This window comes from Neoarthrinium moseri (genome assembly GCF_022829205.1).
Source record: "Neoarthrinium moseri strain CBS 164.80 chromosome Unknown scaffold4_Wmoseri_CBS_16480, whole genome shotgun sequence".
In the NCBI taxonomy this organism is placed as follows: domain Eukaryota; kingdom Fungi; phylum Ascomycota; class Sordariomycetes; order Amphisphaeriales; family Apiosporaceae; genus Neoarthrinium; species Neoarthrinium moseri.
In genome coordinates, this window is record NW_026055118.1 from 720,204 (window position 1) to 739,860 (window position 19,657).

General features: G+C 56.2%; 5 protein-coding genes across 5 annotated transcripts; 3 read left to right on the plus strand and 2 right to left on the minus strand.

Moving 5' to 3' along the window:
* Positions 1–927: 927 nt before the first annotated feature.
* JN550_002019 (uncharacterized protein) lies at positions 928–1,269 on the plus strand (the record flags this gene model as incomplete). The annotated part of the gene is made up of 1 exon (XM_049313268.1): positions 928–1,269. The coding sequence occupies one exon, from the start codon at positions 928–930 to the stop codon at positions 1,267–1,269; it is 342 nt and encodes a 113-aa protein (XP_049176080.1).
* Positions 1,270–2,153: 884 nt separating this feature from the next.
* JN550_002020 (uncharacterized protein) lies at positions 2,154–3,071 on the plus strand (the record flags this gene model as incomplete). Its single annotated transcript, XM_049313269.1, has 2 exons — positions 2,154–2,816; positions 2,925–3,071. The coding sequence occupies 2 exons, from the start codon at positions 2,154–2,156 to the stop codon at positions 3,069–3,071; spliced, it is 810 nt and encodes a 269-aa protein (XP_049176081.1).
* Positions 3,072–3,933: 862 nt separating this feature from the next.
* JN550_002021 (uncharacterized protein) lies at positions 3,934–8,533 on the minus strand (the record flags this gene model as incomplete). The annotated part of the gene is made up of 3 exons (XM_049313271.1): positions 3,934–7,041; positions 7,102–7,306; positions 7,368–8,533. 3 exons carry the CDS (start codon positions 8,531–8,533, stop codon positions 3,934–3,936), a joined length of 4,479 nt encoding a protein of 1,492 aa, XP_049176082.1.
* Positions 8,534–12,585: 4,052 nt separating this feature from the next.
* On the plus strand, positions 12,586–13,126 carry JN550_002022 (uncharacterized protein; the record flags this gene model as incomplete). The annotated part of the gene is made up of 3 exons (XM_049313272.1): positions 12,586–12,622; positions 12,748–12,957; positions 13,029–13,126. 3 exons carry the CDS (start codon positions 12,586–12,588, stop codon positions 13,124–13,126), a joined length of 345 nt encoding a protein of 114 aa, XP_049176083.1.
* An 861-nt stretch (positions 13,127–13,987) lies between these two features.
* On the minus strand, positions 13,988–17,314 carry JN550_002023 (uncharacterized protein; the record flags this gene model as incomplete). The annotated part of the gene is made up of 5 exons (XM_049313273.1): positions 13,988–14,415; positions 14,475–15,446; positions 15,557–16,597; positions 16,657–16,995; positions 17,209–17,314. 5 exons carry the CDS (start codon positions 17,312–17,314, stop codon positions 13,988–13,990), a joined length of 2,886 nt encoding a protein of 961 aa, XP_049176084.1.
* Positions 17,315–19,657: the final 2,343 nt, after the last annotated feature.

The following is a 19,657-nucleotide window of genomic DNA, read 5'->3' on the forward strand; positions in this document are numbered from 1 at the left end:
GGCTTTCCGCGCGCTGCTTGCCGGTCTGATTGCTCGCATTCATTTGCAGCTGCAATCTGGAGCGACCAGCGACAGAGGCCATGGGTCCATCCATCCCCCGTCCGTCTGTCCCTTGTCTGTCCTCGTCTGTCCCAGTGAACCAGTCTCCATGTCTGGTGGACTCGTGGGCAAGTGGGCTCCGCTAAACCCCTAATTTGGCCAAGCTACCGCTAATGACCAGGACCGGCTCCATGGGACCTAGCTGCCGTAGTGTACGGGCTCTCGGCTTCTATTTTTGTTTCGATGGGGGAGAAATTCATCAAGGCTGTTCCACGTCGTAGGTGAGTTGTGACCAGCTCTCAATGTCAACGAGCTGCTGCAGACAGAACCGGCCTTGGGCGCATCGAGTACACGTTCGGGCCTCTTGGGTGCGTGGCTCTGTACATGCTCAGGCACCTGCATATGCAGTTATGTTGGCGATATGCAACCTCTCATGTCAAGATATGGCCAGAGGGCGACACGGCCAGGCTGGCTGCAGTGGTCCCAAGATTTTGGGTGAGCTTCCCTGGCGGCGATAAACGGCTCGGTCGCTAAATTAGGCTCGCCCAGCCTTGGGAGGGCGCCGTCATTGGACCGTCTGTACGGAGGCTGTCTCGACTCCCACCTGCAGCACCTGCAGATAAGACAGACACACCAGGAGCATCCAAACGTCATGGCCGAACTTGTGGGGATTCGCCTTGGCGAAGCTGGCTGCTCAGCTCAGGCACTGCCACTGGACACCAAACACTCACCCGCATCGTGCATCCAGCTTCGCCCATTGTCGTTGCTACATAACGCAGGAAGGGTGACATTGGGAACATCTACAGCGGCGACCTCGTGGGCCGTGTCAGCACCGCAGCCGCAAGCAGGCAAGCAGGCAGGCAAGCAAGCACGCTTGGCGCAACCACCATGGCCTCCAAATCGCAAAGGGAGTACGAGACCGAGGTCAAATCCTGGGGGTTCCCCATGTCTTCACGTGGACCGACGGACCGTAAGAGCAGGCCTTTTCAGCCTCCTTCCCGCCCATGCGAGGCTGACAAAGACCGCAGCAATGCCCACTACAGCCCGCACTCACACCATGGGCTCACGACGCACCTCATCCTGAGAGGCCAGCTGACCATCACCTATCCGGCGGATGCTCGCCCGGAGAAGAAGACCTACTCTGTCGGCGATCGCATCGATGTCGAGGCTGGTCGTGTCCACGAGGTCTGGGTTGGACGGGAAGGCTGTACATATGTCATTGGCGAATAGAGATTGCCAGCTCAGTCGCCAACTCGGTCGCCAACTCGGTCGCCAACTCAGTTCTTGTCTCAGTGACATCCATGCTCGCCCAACCATGCGTGTTATTGACTTTGAACTGCCAAGGCAGAGAAGGAGTTATGCGAAAGCCCGCACTAGTATCCCCAGGCGCCCCGTAAGCCAGAGAGCTGAGCAATCTCGGAGTCGCTTACCGTTGAGATCAACACACCGAGTAGAGATAGTCGAGGTTTGCCCACTAAACAGCGGGAAGATGAGGAGAGCAGCGATACGGAAAAGCAAGCGGCGACAATCTCCGGTCTGAATACCAATTACAGAAGCACGATTCCGCTGCGCTGCTTCAGCGACCATCATCTGATTGTAATGACCTTCGTAGCTGCTCGCTACTTGCTACAATGTCTACCATGCATTATTTGGGTTTCAAAGAATGTTCCAGCGAATCATAGCCATCTGTTTCGGATAATGAGCTAAGAAGCATGCAAGAAAAGAGTCTCGCGGTCAAACTATACCCTCCTGAAGTAAGATGACGGTGACCACTACTATAGTGCTCCAAGTCGTCGTCGAATACTTGGAACACCACACCATTGGCAACTTCCTTGCCTTTCGCATACTAGTAAGAAGCAACAGCCGTATCAGATCGTGCACATCGCACTTTCGCATGATGGAACCTGCCTTCGAGAACTCATATTTACACATCCACCTCTGCCAACATGGCTCTCAAGAGCAACTCCATCTAACTCCATTTTGTCAAAGCAGTCACCACATTAGGAACTATTATTCCAAGCATTCAGATTCATCTGGGGAAATCATCAATCACTACCGTTCTGGACTTGTTGCATTCATAGATCACCCATCGTTACGCACCAAATCCCCAGCAAATGTCGTCCTTCTACTACTGCTCCATCCATCGCGTCTGGCACAGCATCTGGCACCTTGGCAATGGCTTCGGGGAAATTGAGGAGCCCATCGTAGGCGAGTGCGCTCTGCTCTTCTACGCGGACCGGACCGAGGCCATCCCTCGTCCCAGCTGCGATCAGGTCGTCTACCCTCCCACCGAACCCCCGTCCGTGCCGGTTCCCCGAGACGGCCGTCCTCAACCATCACCAGGAGACACGGATGCTACAGCTCCCTTTACATCTGAAGGAGGAATAGGAGAGGTACGGCCCGAAGTCGAGGCCGAGCAACCCCAGACCGTCAAGGTCCCCATGGGCCGGCGCCGCACCGACGCCGTGCTGGCCGTGGTCCCGTACGACGCCCCTGCGTACCTGGCGGGCTTCACCTTCCGGCAGGGGGGGCCCGGGCCGCGGCGGCGGCACCAGCGCAACATCCTCTTCTGCCGGTACGAGGACGCCCTCAGCGGCACGGGCCTGCCCGCGGTGCAGCCGACAGCCAACACGCAGCGCGAGATCGAGCACTACCTGGCGCCGCTGGACAAGGCTGCGGGCCGCCACGATGTCCTCGTCCGCCGCGTCCGCGACTGGAGCTGCTGGGCCCAGGGCTTCGAGTTCCTCGAGCAGGAGATCCGCTGGTACCTGGCGCTGGTGTGGGACCTGTGCAACGCGCAGCTGGGGCGCCAGCGGTCGATGCCGCATGGCGGCGGCGGCGGCGGCGGCGGCGGCGACGACCAGCGCTTCGTGCACGTCGTCTAGAAGAGCCGGCGGGAGCTGCGCGAGGTCATGCACACGGTCGAGGACCTCGTCGAGCACTTTGGCCTGGCCCGGACCGTGACCATGCCCGACGTGGACTGGATGAGGCTCGACTTCGGACCGGGGTGTCAGGGGGTGGATACGGGATGAAGTTATCGTCACGGGTACTCGTGTATGTGTATGTGTGTGCAAACTCCGTTTGGGAGCTGGTGTAAGTTGAGCTACCCCTCCTCAAAGAGGCAGCGGTCGTCCTTTTTGTGTCCCGTCAAGGGAAAAGAGGCTTTATGCCGAGGAAGCGGAGTTTCGTGTTTCCGTATTTCCCATGGTTAGGATATAAGCGTTGTCAAGTATAGAGGCGGTGGTTCAAAAATAGTCCCAATGCCAATACATCCATTCCCACGCCGCTCTAGTTGGCATATAGCCGTGCTTGTGTTAGCAGATGGCTAGATATACTGAATTTAGACTGCGTGACAGAATCGTCAAGTTACAATCCACACGTGTGGCTTCGCTCAGTCTGTACTTTTGCTTTAAAACTCTTTCTATCATTGATATACCTGATACAGCTAAGCTCACTTCTTCCCGTATCCCATATACGCCGCAACCCCTTCCCATTCCATAGAATGCCGGGGCAGGTATCACTGAAAAGACGAACAAAAGAAAAAGAAGGCTTTCCATCATGCCCAGCGCCGTTTCCCAATGCCAAAAAATGAGTGGTGCCCATCTGGGTCTCGGCCCACAATCCCAGGAATGCTGGCGTATCCTCTAGGACCATGGGCATGCATGCGTACACAAGTGTTCATCACCCGCTCCGTTACCAAGCCGAGTTGATCCTATACTCCCCCATAACAAAGACCAAACAAGCGCTGATATGAACCCCCTATGAGAACACCAGAAATGCAACTCGCTCTTGGTAATGCCTGCTCTCCAAAATCGAAATATAGTTCATAGGGGTTATCATGATGTAAATGTAGATGTAGTGGTAATGTAGTTTCGTTGATCCAAGTAGTCTGTATCACTGGACTTTCCGCGCTTCGAAAAGATGCAAACTCAAGGCAGTGTCGTTCTCGCCAACATTCGGGGTCGGCTCACTAAGGAGCTCCCATCTTCTTATAGCAAACGGGCTCAGCCGCTCGGGGAGCATACCCATGCCCAAGCCAAAGGCCATGGCGCGGCGCTCATTGATGCCCATGTTCGGCGGGGGTTTCTCGCGATGAGCAAGCATCAGTTGCTCGGCTGGATTTGGCGCGAAGCTGAAGAGATATCGCAATCGAGGGTCCGCAGTGACGTCCTTGACCGCACGCACGCACTGCAGGCGTGTGTCGTCAGAGAGGCCGTCGGCAAGGAGCAAGGCAAGGTCGAAGGCACGTTGCGATAGGGCGGATGAGGGGAATTTGTCCAGTTCTTGGACGAGGCCGGCAAGTACGAGAACTGCCCGAGCACGGGTTTCATGAATCGGCCGGGAAGATTCGGTCGGATTTGGAAGCGGCGTGGCGTGCAGCGTTAAATACGACAGGAGCAAAGGTAGCCAGTGCGAGAGGAGAGTGTCTCTCAGCAAGCTGGCTTCCGGGCTCGCAGACGAGAGAACCTCCCAAAGATCCACCAATTTATCCACCATCCCGTTGGAGATCTGTACAGGCTTTGAGGTTGGCACGCCACGAATGATCATGTCAATCACCGCCAGCAGGTTCTCGGCCACACTTGTTTCTTTGCCGACGCCATCCTCGGAGCTCACGGAATTCTTCAGTGAAGGCAAGATTTCCAGAAACCGGGCCTCTGCGCGACTTTTCATGTGCTGTGTGATCTCGGGGCTCAATGAGGGGAGCATCCCAGTCCACATGATATTGTTGGCGTCGATAGCGTTGTCCAATGCTTTGGAGAGCAGGGCTAGCTGAGACTGGAGCCGTTCCGTACCCTCGGGGCTATTGCAATCGTCCATTGCCAGATTCATAGACAGCTTTACTTGGCAAAATGGTAGAGTAAACTCGTTCGCGAGCTCCAACACTTGCTCGAACGTCTTTTGTCCCCCGCCTCCCTCGGGGACTAGTAAATTCGTCGTAATGTTTTCAATCAAAGAGCAAAGTTTGGGATCTGGGCTCTTGAGTGACAGAGTTTGACTGGCAGCTTGAGGATCGACGAGTATTAAATTACGCAAAAGTTCGAGGAACTGGACCCGTGTGTGATTGTCGTCAAGTGGCTGCGTCATGGGCGGCTGCAAGCTTTTCGACGTCGAGTACTCGGCGAGCACACCTCTGATCAGGAGCATGAGTTCTTTTGCGTGGTCAACTTTCGCCTGGTCCTGGATCAGACGGAAACGATAGCAGTCTTCCGGCGTCATGAACTGATTTGGCACCAACCCCATCATCAACATCTGCAAGACCTCTTGCAGGTAAATTGAGGCGGATCCCGCAAGCGGGCTTTGCTGTGCACCGTTTCTACCCGCGGTGGCGAAGAGAAGTAGTAGCGACAGGCACCCTGAGCTGATGAGTAAGGGGAATATGTGAGATATCGGCGGCCGGTTTGCCAGTCTCCGGACACTTTGTACCCAGGCCTTCATCAGGTTATCGAAGTGCTGAGTATCAAAAACCCGAAGTCTAGTCAGCAATACGCAGTACGGACGCTGCCGCTCATCCGCCTTGCCCCAGCAGATTTGCAGTCGGCCGATGATGGCTTCGAAAAGGCGCTCCATCGTCGGTCTGTCGGCACTTGTGTAGCTGGCAAGCTTCTCGATTTGTTCGTTGAGCTCTGTTTCGTCATCCTGCAGCTGCATTGCCATATTGTCGGACAGTGGCGAAGATGCGTCGACAGCACTGCTGCGGTCCGTTTTGATGAGGTCGTTCTGTAGACGGGCAGCCATGAAGTCCAAACCGGGCATCCGTGGCGCGAGTCGTGAGAGAGACGCTAGCAGCGGACGAGCTCCAATGCCTTGAAGTTCACTGATAGCCTTGAGGCGTTCCAACAGTGCGCTGAACAGGGGCTTCGCTGAACCGGTCGCGGCGAAGACATGGAGGTGCAGGTTGACTGTGTCAGCACAAGAGGCCAGGAGCTCCGGATTCGAACAACCGACAAGGGCCTTCAAGACTCCCTCCAGCATTGTGAAGTCTTGAGCCGCTTCCAGCAGCGTCCGTACAGAGTCAAATTGGGAGCTGGATAACTCAACGCCGCCCTTTTCCGACCGCATATTCTCGGTGTAAGTGGCCACGAACTGATTACATAACCAATCGCCGATCTCTGATTGATATGCCCGACTACTCAGTTTGATACGCTTGACCAGTTTCTTGATGCTCAGGGGCTTCCTTGGAAGGCCAACACCGTCCGCCTCCTGGGCAACACCCAATGTTTGCTGTATGCATCGGACCGCGTTGGCAATGTCTTCTGCTTCAAGCTCTGTAGAGAATGCACCTTTGCGTAATATGGTCGAACGGAGGCACCGTATCGACTCTTTGAGGTTATGTGTTGGAACTTCGACTAGGAGCCTAGTCAGGCACGGCCCCTCCGGTTCTGTCTCGGCAGGATCGACCAATCCTCCTCGGGCAATCAGCCACTGGAGGTACTGAGGAATCGAGAAGCGGCCGGACCGAACTAGTTCTGATACGAGGTGGTAAACCAGATGTTTCCGATCTAGTTCATGGAGCGGGTCCTTGTCCAAGAAGTCCAGGATCGTCCCGGTAATATCAACGTCAAGTGCCGACCACGAGCTGAGGATCCTGGCTGTGACATACACCTTGGCGATGCCTTGACGGTATAGCGACATGCACCATTCAAGGACAGTCATGATCAGACTCGTCTTATCGTCACTAGTTTTCCATAGGTGTATAGCGAGGTCTTCAACGTAAGGCTTCCGTAAAGTCGTGTCAAGCATTTTGACGACTGTGCTGCGAACCGCAGGTCGCGATTTGATGTGTGTGCTCACAAGTCTCTCGTTGCGAGCATCTATTGCCTCAATGGCGAGTCTGTGAGCTTCGCGGTCATTGGGTAAGGCGGCCAAAATGATACTACGGTATCTAGACCAGGTCGGAGGATGCACAAAGCTCTCTGGGCTAGCCAAGAGTAGAGAGTCCAAAAGGATCTGTAATTGGTTAGACAGGGGTAGGAGGATGTCGCGGTCGGGATGCTGGTATATCTGATAATGAAGTTAGTAAACTCGAGACTGGACCCGATCCTCGAACACCAAGAAACTCACAGCAGCGTGATGGCTCAAAACTGCGGTGGCGAGCCGCCGGCCCGTCTTCCTGGACCGAACCAAGTCCTTCCAGTAGATTCGAACCATGAGGAGCCACATGGGTAACCTCGCTTGGTTGCTGTTCTCCAAACCCGAAATCAGCCACTCCGTGTAGTGATCTCTCTCCAGGAGGTATTCGCAATATAAGTGGGTTGCCAGACGGACGCTGTAGGACAAATATTAGCACCGGTAGACCTTCACCAAGGAGCCAATGGGAGAATACTGACGCATATGTCACTTTGGCCTTCCACTCGTTCTCATTGAAGGCACTGACGACGCCTTCCACAAACTGTTCGATGTGGATGGTCCAGTCTCTGATCCACTTGATCTCGCCGCCCATCGCAAAGGTACCGTTGAGGCCCTTTCTCTTGAAAGCTCGGATCTCGTTGGCGCCCACACACTTGGCTAACCAGACAGCGCGGTCGGTGGGTACGTTCTTGTTCAGACACTGATCCAACAGAACCCTTCCTCGAATGCCGTGGGGGATGGTCCTACTAAGGCGGCGCAGGGATATCGCAGGGTTGGCCAGATCCCTGAGCCAGACCTCCCTTTTTGTATCCGTCAGGGTGACTCGGGGCGGCGGCTTAAAGGTCGAGGCCGAAGTGACCTGTCCGCTGTGCCTTCTCTGATTCAAGATGCCGGTGAACAGGGTTGAGAGCGTATGCAGCCCGCTCTTGTGCTTGAGCGCAGGGAACAAGGTGGCTTTGGCTGAAGTCTGCTCCGACTGGACCTGCGCCGGCGCCTTGTCGTAGTAGCCACTGCGGATGACGCTCTCGTTCAGGCGGTCTTCGGGCCCGTTGCCAGTCCAAGGACGGAAGTCGGCGTAGGCGGCGGGCTCTCCTTTCCCCATACTGGAGTACCGAGGGGCGTCCGCGGGAGGCTCGAGGACGAAGGGCTTCGGCTTCACATCTTTCTTGACGACGGCGGGCGGGGCTGTCGGGGTCGGGCGGGAGAGGGGCACGGCAAAGCGCGGGCGCCTTGGCGGCATGGGCAGAGGTATAGAGTCGTTGTCGGCGGTCTGGCATCGCGAGGCAGGGGCGCTCATATCGGCGAGCGGGGAGGCTTCGCCTAGAGGCATGACGCGCGAGGGCGTGAATGGCTTGTTGGCCGATAGGGGATCCAGAGTCTGGGGGGACTCGGAGAAACCGGCGTGGGTGATGCCATCGTTGGCCAGCTCCAGCTTGAGCTTGGAGCCGCCCCTCCTGGGCGCGGCGCCATAGGGGCCGAGGTCATCGTTGGCGTTGAAGGTCTCCGACTTGCGTACGGGCGAGGGCGGGAGGTACTGCTGGGAGAGGGTGCGCTGATGCGGTGGTCTTTGCGACAACCCCGAGCTGGATAAGGAGCGCTGCTGGGGCTGCCGCTGCTGAACGGCCAATGGGGGCCGCGAGGTCATCGTGGGCGGGCAGCCTGGTGCGCCATATCTTCGAGATGTTCACGGTGTTGTAAGGGGCCGCCGTCGAACGGGGGATCTGGGGGGGAGGTGGCGAGTGCTGTACCTGTAGGCTGACGGTCGAAGCGGCGGTCGAGGTCGGCAGCCCGGGTCTAGAGCTGGTGTCACGATGTGCACGTGCGGCACAGAGGGCGCAATAATCAACCCAGCAGCAGGGGGAGTCGTCGGTAGCAAGGGGATGGGAGGGGGCCAGGCGGCTTGTCGTCGTGAAGGGTGACGAAGGCTCGCGGCGCGGGAGTTGAAGGTGAGATGGGGTGGTGTGCAAGGGATGACAGATGGACCGGACGTTGGTCGACCGACTGGGTCGTTAGTTAGTCGCAAGCACGCACGCCCACGCCGGCCAGCAGACAAGCAAGCAAGCGGAGCGGTTGGTAACTCGTTCGGTAAGGTGGAAGTGGATGCGGGAGTGGATGTCTTGAGTGGATGTCTCGAGTGGATGGTCCGTGGTCCGTAGTCCCGTAGCGTAGATAATCGATGTCCCTCCTACATACTGTGTAGAGGCGAGCAAGGTGCAAGGCGAGCGGATGGTGGATGGGTGGATGGGTATTGGGGGCTGGCTGGGGCCCTGTGTCCTAGGTAACTAATCCGTCGCGACTACGAAATACATGAGTACATAACTATGCAACCTCGAAAGGTAGTTAAGGTACGGATACGCCTGCATGTACTGTGCCAAGGGGACCCGAGGAGTGGATGGGGGGATGGGGGATGGGGGATGAGGGATGGGGATGGGGGGGAATGTCGCGATAGGTGACTGACAAGTCCGCCGAGTTACCGTGGTGTTAGCGGACGGGCGGGGGGAGGGACCAGGGCAACCAGGGAGTCAGACAGGCGCCAGCAAGGCTGGGCTAGCGATTAGCGACGAGACCGAGCTGACGAGCACGCCAGCGGAAATGGCATGGGTCGGCCGATGCGGTCGGTGGCTCCCGCGGCTCGGGTCAATGGTCGAAATAGTGCTGCCACTATGTAAGTTATGGCAGGCGGCAGGTACAGGCACCACGAGTGCCCTGCAGCCGAACGTTGGCAGCACGGGCAGAACGGGCAGGCTGACAGGGACAGCCTCCTGCCTGTGCAAGGAAAGGAAACACGGGCACGGCACAAAGATGATCAGAGGAGGAGAAGTCGGCGGTCCGATGGAATGCACTGTGCGTATGGTATGTGTATGTCCAACGTATCCAATGTGGGTGTTTTGTGGTCTGCTGGGCCTCTGGTGGTATGGTATGGTATGGCATGATAATGGTCCATCGTTTATACCTGCCGGCCTCGATATCGGCACCGCCGGGAGCATTCTGTCAGCTCCCTCTTGCAGCACGATTTAACCTTGCTGCTGCTGCCTCTGCCTCTGCCTCTGCCTCTGCCTCTGCCGACAGAACAAGACACACAGCGGCAACACTGGCTGGGGGCCGCGGGACGGTCAGTCAGGCCAGCAGGTCGCGTCCGGGGTGCGATCTGCACTTGCCGCCTTAGGGTGCCATCGGAACCGCGGGAAACAGATGCGTCGATGGGCTCCAGGGCCCGGGGCCAAGCAGAGCTTCTAGTCTAGATACCGCATCCTTTTGTGAACGACCATGCTTCCATCCTCCGCAGGCGACCTCAACCTACATACTCTACCTAGCATGCAAGCCAAAAAGGCGTTGCGCACTCCTGCTTTCGCCCCTGGTTAGTCGTGTCTCCCCAGGCTTGTCCCATCAAATGATCTCCTCCTCTTGCCAAGGACTTGCACTTGGCCTGGCACGGCCTGGCCGTCTCGGTTGCCGCATTTCCTTGGCGCTCCCGTGGCACAGGATTCAGAAAGCACTTCCCTTCCCGAGGCCGGTTTAGACCTGCGGCTCCTCACTTGCATTGGCCGCCCCCTGGCCCTCCCCGGACCATGCCACCTTCTGCATGGGCCAGCCAAGCTCATCCATGCACAGCTATTATTATGTGCAGCGTCTCATGCTCCAGCTACCTCAACTTGTTCACTGGCAGGAAACAAACAGAAACACGCCATGCTGTAAAGGTCGTCTATCTACGTAACAACCTGACTTGCTCTCAGCTCGGGTCCACCTACGAAACGTAGAACATGTTGCTGATTCGCATACCATGATCGCCACTACATGGTCGCGCGGCTGGATGCTTGCGACAGTACTGTGAAGGTTCGCACCCACATTCCCTATCCCGGAAAGGATGGTGGAGGCTTTCCAGCTTGCGTCGTGCCGCCGGTCTTATTAAGCAGTCCAAGTCGAATTAGGGACGTGACGTGACCTTCAGTGGCATCCCCTAACCGCGGTGGCCCCAAGCTGTGTTTGCTTTCCGGACACTAGGACGATACACACATAGACCACCAGTACCTACCAAGAAGGGGGCTGATTAATTATTGCAGTACTATGTATACACGGCCGATACCCTGAGATCGTGTCAGCAACCGTGCCCGGATTCCGCATTGGTCAAGTCTTTTCCCGAGGGCTTGAATCCTTCTCCTGGTGCATCCAAACTCCCATGGATGCCCACGTTGTGCAATCTGGTTCTTGCTTGATCGCGAGCTCATCCTGTGTGCGTGTGTGTAACGGTACCGTGGAGACAAGCTCGTATGCTGCGATCTACATGATGCATGTCTGAGATACATGACATCGCTCTCTCCTCCCTTCCAGTTCTGCGGCTGCAAGCACTGACGCGCGGGGAAGTTGCACAGTCGGACCACCCCTCGACGGTAAATGTGCCTCCCATAAACGGGCGATGGGGTACCGCTTCTGTCGGGCTTGTACGTCGGTTGGCTCTCCAGAGGGGTGACACCTCGATGCCAGGCACTCCTAAACCTGTGTGAGGCCAGCCAGCCAGCCTCAGACGTAGCCCATCACTCCACGGGCGTGCCCTGATTGGTGCCATCCATCCTTTCGTTTACGGAAGCAGCTTGCCAAGCGAGGCGAGAAACCCTCCGAGGGTTGCTAGTTATCTACGACTGGAGACCGGGCGCCTTCTTCGGTGCCCGAATGCTGACTGCTTCGGAAGGATGCAGCGGAGCACAGAGTGCATAGATAATGAATGAGCAGCTGCCAATGGAACCGACCTCGATACTCCTCCTGATAGACCGGTGTTCTGCCCACCATTGCAATCCTCCGGGTCAGGATCATCGATGCAGCAATCTATTCCGGCCCTCATGGAGAGATGGCATGGAAGCTGAATGGGCGGTTTGGATGCCTTGATTACGTTGGCTGGCTTACTGTCCGCGGGCCTTTTGGCTGGCGAACCACTCACCACCTGCGGTCTGATTGCGCCTATCACACTACAGCTCGCTTGAGCTCTTGTTTCGGGAAAATAGGAAGAATAGCCAGCCAGGTTACTTTGACCCCAGGTGTCGCCATCGACTCACCCATCTGCAGCGCCAGCAATTGGTCATATAGATATAATGAGCAAGACCCCGAGCGTGCTGTTGGCGCTTTTGTGCGTATGGGACTGAACCGAATGGAGAACAAGCCGGACGCCATGTTGCAGGCCACATGGAACAGCACTGCAGCACTGTCTCTACGGAGGCTGTACCCAGATCTCGTCCGTCTTACACCGGAAGGATTCGGAGACCTGCCCCAGGGAAATGCCCAAGTACCTAACTCACGCAATATAGTCGTATACAGTGGCATCTAGGTACCTTTAAGCTATGTCATCTGGATACTCGGAATAAATAATGCTGGGGGTTATGCAACCCCGCAAGTCACGGATGCGATTCCACGCCCGGAAGAAGGGCCCCCAAGATTCGTTATCGGTACGCTACGGGGGGTCTAGCGCGGGTCCAGCCCCAGGTTCAATCCATCTTGCCAGGGCCCCAGAGAGACAGCGAGAGGAACCAGCGAAACCAGAGGGACCCCTGTCCGGCCGGGGGTTGCGCACCGGAGCTTTCCTGGTATGGCCTGCCTCACAGGTCGCACGCAACCTCCGTCGCGATCCTCTCAACTCAACGTCGCATCAACGCCGAAATCCCGCCTCTGCACCTGTCCCGAACCGCCCGACGTGCCCAATCTCTCACCATGGCTTCCAAGAAGGACATGCGCCGCCCGGACCTGAGTATGTGTCTCTCTGTCTCCAGCTCTTCTCCCATGACTTTCCCCGGGGGGGCCCACGTTCCCTGGGAGTAGATAGACGTGTGCGACAACCGCAGAGGCTGACCAAGCTCCCTCCCCCTATCGCAGTCGTCCCCTACCAGGAGCCCAGCGCCAAGGGCGAGAGCGGCGACTTCAGCTCGACGCTGTCGTCGACGCTGCCCATGGCCGCCATCTTCACGCGCAACCGCTACATCGGCTGGGCCTCGGTCGTCTTCAGCGTCCAGAGCTGGCTGGGCGAGAGCGAGGAGGCCACCAAGAGCGCCGGCACCCCGGGCTACTTCACCATCGGCATGTCGGGTGAGTTTGCTATACCATCGCCTTACCCCCGGTACCGAGGCACAAAGACTAACTCTGTCCGACCACACCAGTAATGGCCCTCGCCACCACCTACCTGCCCTTGTTCCTGCCGCCCCCGCCGAACGCCCGCGGCACCAGCACCGGTCCCGCCGCCCCGGCAGCCGCATGAGTTCTGCTTGCGTGATATGTTGGAAGGGAGGTTTTCAGGTGGGCGTTGGTCCAATTCGGTGCGGGCTGCCCCTATGTCCGCTGCCGGACCCTCGCATCATACAAATAAGGGGGTGAAGAGAAAGGGGTGCCGCTGTAAGAGCGTCCCGGAGAGGGTCTTGATTATACCCAAGCTGGGGCCCCCGGGCCGTGGTGTTTCACTCTGTACAGCCTGTATACTGATGAATTGGCTCCGGCAGAGTCGATTGTACAAATACAACGAAAGGTGGTAGACTAAAATATAAGTTATGCGGGACATCTGCACCAATCCCACCCATGGGTGCGTGATTATGATTCCCAGCGCCTTTGATGCCCGCAGGAATATATGTACGGGCCGTTTCGGATATTATCCGTGGTGCTCGGGGTCCTTTGGTGCTTCCGTAGATCTCCTCGAGGATGTCAAGGCGCTCCTATAAAGCCCCATGATGCTAATGCCGCAGGTAATGACCCCCCCTCTGTAATGAACCCGATTCTACTAGGTGCAAGTGTCCTACCAATATCCGAGGGCTACGTGCGTGCCTCATGTCGAGTGGCCAATGCGAGATTTCCAAGCACATGTGGCAGGAAACAAGGCCTCTATCGGGCTTCACCCATGAACAACTCAGAAGGGACTTGCCTGAATCCTAGCTATTCCCACCTGAGCATGGAATACCGAGATGCGCAAGTCATGCCACGATAATCACACATTTCCACGATAATTGATGGAATGTCAGCATTGATTCATTACTACCCTCCCGTCCCCTGCCATGATCAAATTAGCCCAAAATAGTCAGACAGCCCCCACCCTACACTCAAGGGATCTGGTCCCTCCCACTCGTCTTCTCTAGTCTTCGTCAAAAATCTGGTACGTGTTCTGCAATATCGTGTCCACCACCCTAACCTGCCAGCCCGAGTCGGCGATATTGCTGCTCGGGGCCGTGCCCATCAGCGTCGGGCCGAACACAATGGCCACGTTCTGTGAGTTCATCCTGGTCACACCCGAGTTGTCCATGACACGGTGCAGGTGCAAGGTCAAGGCGCGCAGGGTCGCGTAGTTGGGGTCGGGAAGCTCGTTGATGATGGCATGCATACTGTCCCGCCGGACAATCTCGTCCTCGACCTTGGCGGCCTCGATAAAGTCCGAGTACCGAGCCGACGTGAGCAGGGGATCTGGGAGGTCGCGGAAGAACTGCTTCAATAGACCGGCTACGCTGTTCACGTCGTGGAAGAAGTTCTCCGGGTTGCGGAAGTCCAGGTTGCGTGAGTCGGAGTCTAATACATCAAAGTGAGTATGGTTGCGGGACGGAGGAGGGGCAAAGGGGCCTACGAACCTGTATCAAACATATTCTTCAACTTCTGAATATGTGTCGCGGAACCCGACAATCTGTATATGCCCTCAACGGCCAGGCCAAACAAATCCACAGCTTGAATACACTGGTAAACCACCATGGGCACTGCCAGACCATCGCGCTCATAAAGTCGGTCTAGCGTCAAACCAAACACTTGTTTAGGCCTCGTACCGCCAGCTGCTGGTGCAACGGGACCGGCGACTGTGCTAGGCGGAGAGACGGAGCGTACTGAGTCGGGAGGCTGGTAAGGGTTTTGTCTTGGTGGGGAGGGACTCCGGTTCGTCGAGCTCTGGAAAGGTAAGGCACCAAGTTGCGGAGGGCCAGCCTGACCGATACTGCCACCGTTCCCAAATCTCTGATGAGGGCCCGACAAGGCTTGGATGGAGTTCCTCTGGTTTTGTGGCGGTTGCGGGGGCTGACTGGCCTGGTTGAGCATGGCTCCATGACTGAAGCTTCTCTCATGGCCTGGCTGAGACCCTGGCCTTTGAGAAGATGGTCCCATCGAGGAAGCGCCCATTTGAGGAGGACCCATGGAGGGAGGGCCCATGGCTGTAGGAGGTCCGTAGCCCTGTCCAGGGCCTTGTGGACCCCCGGGAGACGACACGTCGAACGTCCCCTGTCTAGAACTCATAGACCCGATCGGTTGTTGAGGCGGAATTTGTTGGACAGGTGTTGGGTTTTGTGACGGGGGCCGTACTTGTTGTTGAGGCATCTGGGATGTATTGATTGTAGATATATTTGCCTGCGGGTTCAACACCGGATTGCGTTCATATTTTGGCTCCGAGGATTTGGGCGGCACTTTGCTATGAAAGCTCAACAAGTAGTCTTCCAGGTCCTTGTTATTGTCTACGCCTTGAATAACCTCCTTCAGACTACGAGAAGTCTGCAGGGACTGGTTCTTCAGGGGGCTGATCACGAGACCATTGCTTAGTAGTAGCTTTTCATTGAACGATGCTGAGGATGGTTAGCTGCTGCAATGACAGGTGGAGGGCGGTGATCTCCACGGCGGATCTTAAACCCAGAACGGGCAGAGACGCTTGGTACACTATAGTAAGTTGACTTACCGAACTTTTGCATCTGCAGAGTAGTGGCAGAATCACATTCCCGTACAAGATCGTTGAGCGCCTTGATGGCTTCCGGCCGGGTGGTGGCTACCACAGTGGCCTTCTCGGACTGGTAGGTCTGCACCTTGCCCATGTAATCCGTGTCGGCGGCCTGTACTTTGCGAAGCAGATCCTCTTCATGCTGAGCGGCAGACTTTGGCCCCTTCAGACCAAACATCTTGCCGCCCTGCCTCGCCTCGCCGGTCCTGACTCGGTCGTAGTCCTCGGCGAGCGAGTCGTACTTTGCCTTGGACTTGCGCATGGCAGACTCAATGTCGGCCAGACGTTGCTCGGCCGCCAGACCGTTTTGCTTCCAGCCCTTGCGGTGCTTTTCGGCAACGGCAGCCACCTCGAGGAGGTCATCGTGCATCTGATGGAGAGACATGGCGAACTGCTGGCCGTTTTCGGCCATCCGTTCGTGTATAACAAGCATCTCCTCATATGCCTGCGCAAAGCTGCCCTGCCGGTGGTCGGCATGGTGTATGTTCTCCTGCGTCATGCGGCATAGCTTCTTCATTCCCCTGGCATGCTCGTCCTCCAGGACCGATCTCTTCTTCAGAAACAAGGCAAACTCCTTGGCCGCAGCGACGCTCTGCTTCAGCCGGTTCAGCATGGTAGAGACGCCAATGTCGGAGCCCAGCACGTCCTGAACTTGCTGGGACACCTCGGGCCCGCCAGTTGTCGGCGACCCGGGGGTGGCCGCCGTCGGGCCAGCGCCGTTGGGGGGATGAGCTCCGCCATTCTCGGCAGCCGGACTGCCTGGTGCTGGTGCTGGCGTGGTTCCGAGCGACATGCTGCCGGAGCGTTCGCGAGTAGACGGGCGTTGGGGTGTAGGCAGATCGACCGACTGGCGGCTAAAGTCAGCCATGATGGGTGCTGCGTCTTTGTAATGGGCTGGCTGGTCGGTGGTGTTGCGCGGATCAAGGCCAGCGCCAATGGCCGGCTCGCTCGAGCTTGCTGGCTGAAGTCGTGGCCCGGGGTTGGGCGCGCGCGGCAGCGATCCTGGCGTGAGGATTCGCTGCGAGAGGATACAGGTGTAAGCCCTGTGTTGGGTACCGAACTGCTGTGTGAAACGTGGACGAGGGGTCGTCCGCAATGCCTTCGACGATGCGACACGGGCGGGATGGCCTCGAGTGAGTGAATGAGCAGGACCGACGTTCGTTCGTCTACGGCCCCCTGCGGTGCGCCTTCAGGAGCGGGCAACTGATCCGTCTGGTTGCAGCCAAGTCGATCACTCGGGATAGTGGCCCTCGACGGCGGTTGCGGGCCTAGCAGAAGCGTTGTACGGAATGCGACTCGCAGCAGAGTCGTGAGAGAACGGGCAGACGCTCGTATCGGTGATGGAGTCGTGCGGTCTTGGCCTGCGAGTCTAAAAGGTGGCACGGAGACAAATTTGGGGCCTTTTGAGGCTTAGACATGGGAGCTACGTAACCGCTATAGCGCTAAGTCGTTAGTTGGGAGCGCTATGTGCCTGCACCACCTTAACGTATCGACACCCGCCCAACCGCCCTCTAGGTTAGGTTCATCCTGCCCCTGCCAGCGTGCTAGGTATTAACTAGCCTCACTACGTACTGAATAGGTACCTACTGTAGGTATGCACAGGCACAACTGACTGGGGCAACCGGCGAGCCGGGAACCGTCAACAACCTTGGCAGCCTCCCAGATGGGACTGGCTGCCACTGTACGAGTTAGGTTACTTCGACTGGACCGCCGATACATGGTAAGTCGATTTACTATGGTATATTCACAGCTGCCCAGGTGGACTGTTGACCTGTCTGTTGGCACCACGGGTCTCCCTTCCCGGCTGGATTGTATTCCATAGCCCCCTTGGTTTCCGCTTGGCCTTGGGTCTTTATCTTCCCCGGGCATGACAGTTGCCCCATAATGAGGCCCGACGGCAAGCACCCCCGTGTGGCGATCCTCACGACGCATTCCCCCAAACCCCAGACCGAACAACGCCAAAGGTCTCAGACATCAGACGTACCAAAATCCTACAAATTCCTACTCACTTACAGTTTGGCGGCAGCGCACCCGCCTCTGTGCAACTTTGTCACCTCAAACACAGAGCCTCTGTTGTTATGGTGCAGAATGATTTCTGTTTCCAGCAACTTTTTTTGTGTCGTCCGTGTGTTCTGCTGTTGCTCTGGCTCTGCAGCTAAGAATACGACATGAGATGAACACCCCGGTCTTGCCTCTGTCGCCTCTGCCACCCGTCCCCACGATGCAGCAGACCCTGACAATTGTCGATCGCCTGCCAGCATCATCAGACCATCTGATACATGGCCTCCGGAACTGCCGGCCAGGGGTGTCACAATGCTGAAGCAAGCCGATGCTGTGCCGGCCAACCTTCACTCGTTACCGTGACGCTTGCTGCGGTGCTCACGGCATTAACTTGAACGACAATCAAGGAAGGAATTCCACTTCCTAGGCCCTTGTGAGCAATCTGGTCCGCGGCATGGGCTCGCCAACATTATCCCAGCCCTTGAAACATGCGGTCGTTTCTACAGAACGATAAAGCTTGGCTGGACTTTTCTGATTGGTACTCGACATGAGCACCTGGGAATACTCCTCGTAGTTGGAAGCAGCGCCGCTTCAACAACCAAACGTGATAAATGCGTACATTAGTCATTACACGGAGAATTACTTTCATCTATATTCGAGATTTCTTGTGCCGCAAAAGAAGCGACCGATGCAGATGAGTTTGTCCAATTCCAAGGACCCAAACAATCGTACACATCCACCCATGATGCAAACTAACCACCGCCTCCGCCCTGAGTACCTCCCTGGTATATAAGAGCCTTTTGACTCATCATGTATTCGTCAACGATTTTAACTGGACAGTGGCTAATGGCCATGCTTACTGGCGCCATTATCATAGCAAATACCTTGACTCACTACATTATTAGGACTCAGTGTAATGAGCTGGAGTTTATAAGACTGGATTCAAGTGTTGAATAGAGCTGTCCTGGGACACTGCCATATGGTAGGATAATGGAGCAATGCTCTAAAACCCCATTTTGATCCAAGTCTTGGGTATTGGTGAAAGAAACATACCTCCAATTGATCCCAACAGCAAGATATTGCGCAACCCATCGAAGTCTAGCTTGTACCACGCCCGGCATAGTCGAGTAGTTTTGGCATGCGACATATCCTTCTCAATTTTGATGCACCTCGACCAAGGGCAGAACCGAAATTGCTAAGCGCGGAGAGTAGGTTAGTTCAAGGTGTCATGTCGCAGGCGACGAAGGTCAACAACAAGGTCAAGAAGTTGCATATCATCCATTTATGCGTGGCTATCGTGATCCCTACCTACAGCGCCAGCCTATATGTATATGAGATAAATCTCCACGTCAACGTTCTCTCGCTAGTCTTCGTAGCGCTTTCGCTAGTACCTAAGGTCCTTACTACTGCAGCTCTTCGAACCAGCTTGAATAGCTTTCCTACGCGTGAGACAGGGGAATCGGATGTGCAAATAAACTAAACTCTATTTGAACATATCGGCGACGCATTCAGATTCAACCATACCGATCACTATTATCTAGTGAAACGGGCTGGTAGATACTTCATGCGCGGGATGGCGGAGCAAATCGTTCCCAGCGAGGTGGTTATCGTGAACTCTTGCTGTCCTGTGATGTGTGGCTTCTGTGTCATTACGCTCTGCCTTTACGCCTGATTGTGGCTCCATATGGACATCTGTGGAAGAAGTGACGAGCATGGTGCTTGAACACTCGTGAGCTCAACCACCTTAGGCACAGAGAGACATGGAGAGCTATGGTTGAACGATGAGCGTCTCCCGTGAGAGCGCTAGACTTACTCAAAAGGCTCTCATTTACTGTCGAACCTATGCAGGCCGGCTAACTTCATTGCTACGGAGTATGATGAAGAACTGTATCGTGAGACATTCAACGATATCATGTCCAATTTGAAGGCAAAGGGGGGCAGTCTAAAGCTTACCTAATGTAAAGAACCATCAAATCACCAAGAACGTCACATTTGGCCATACATAAGCTGAATCTATATTCAGATTCATCGTTATCGGCTATGCAACTCCTGCAGCATTGA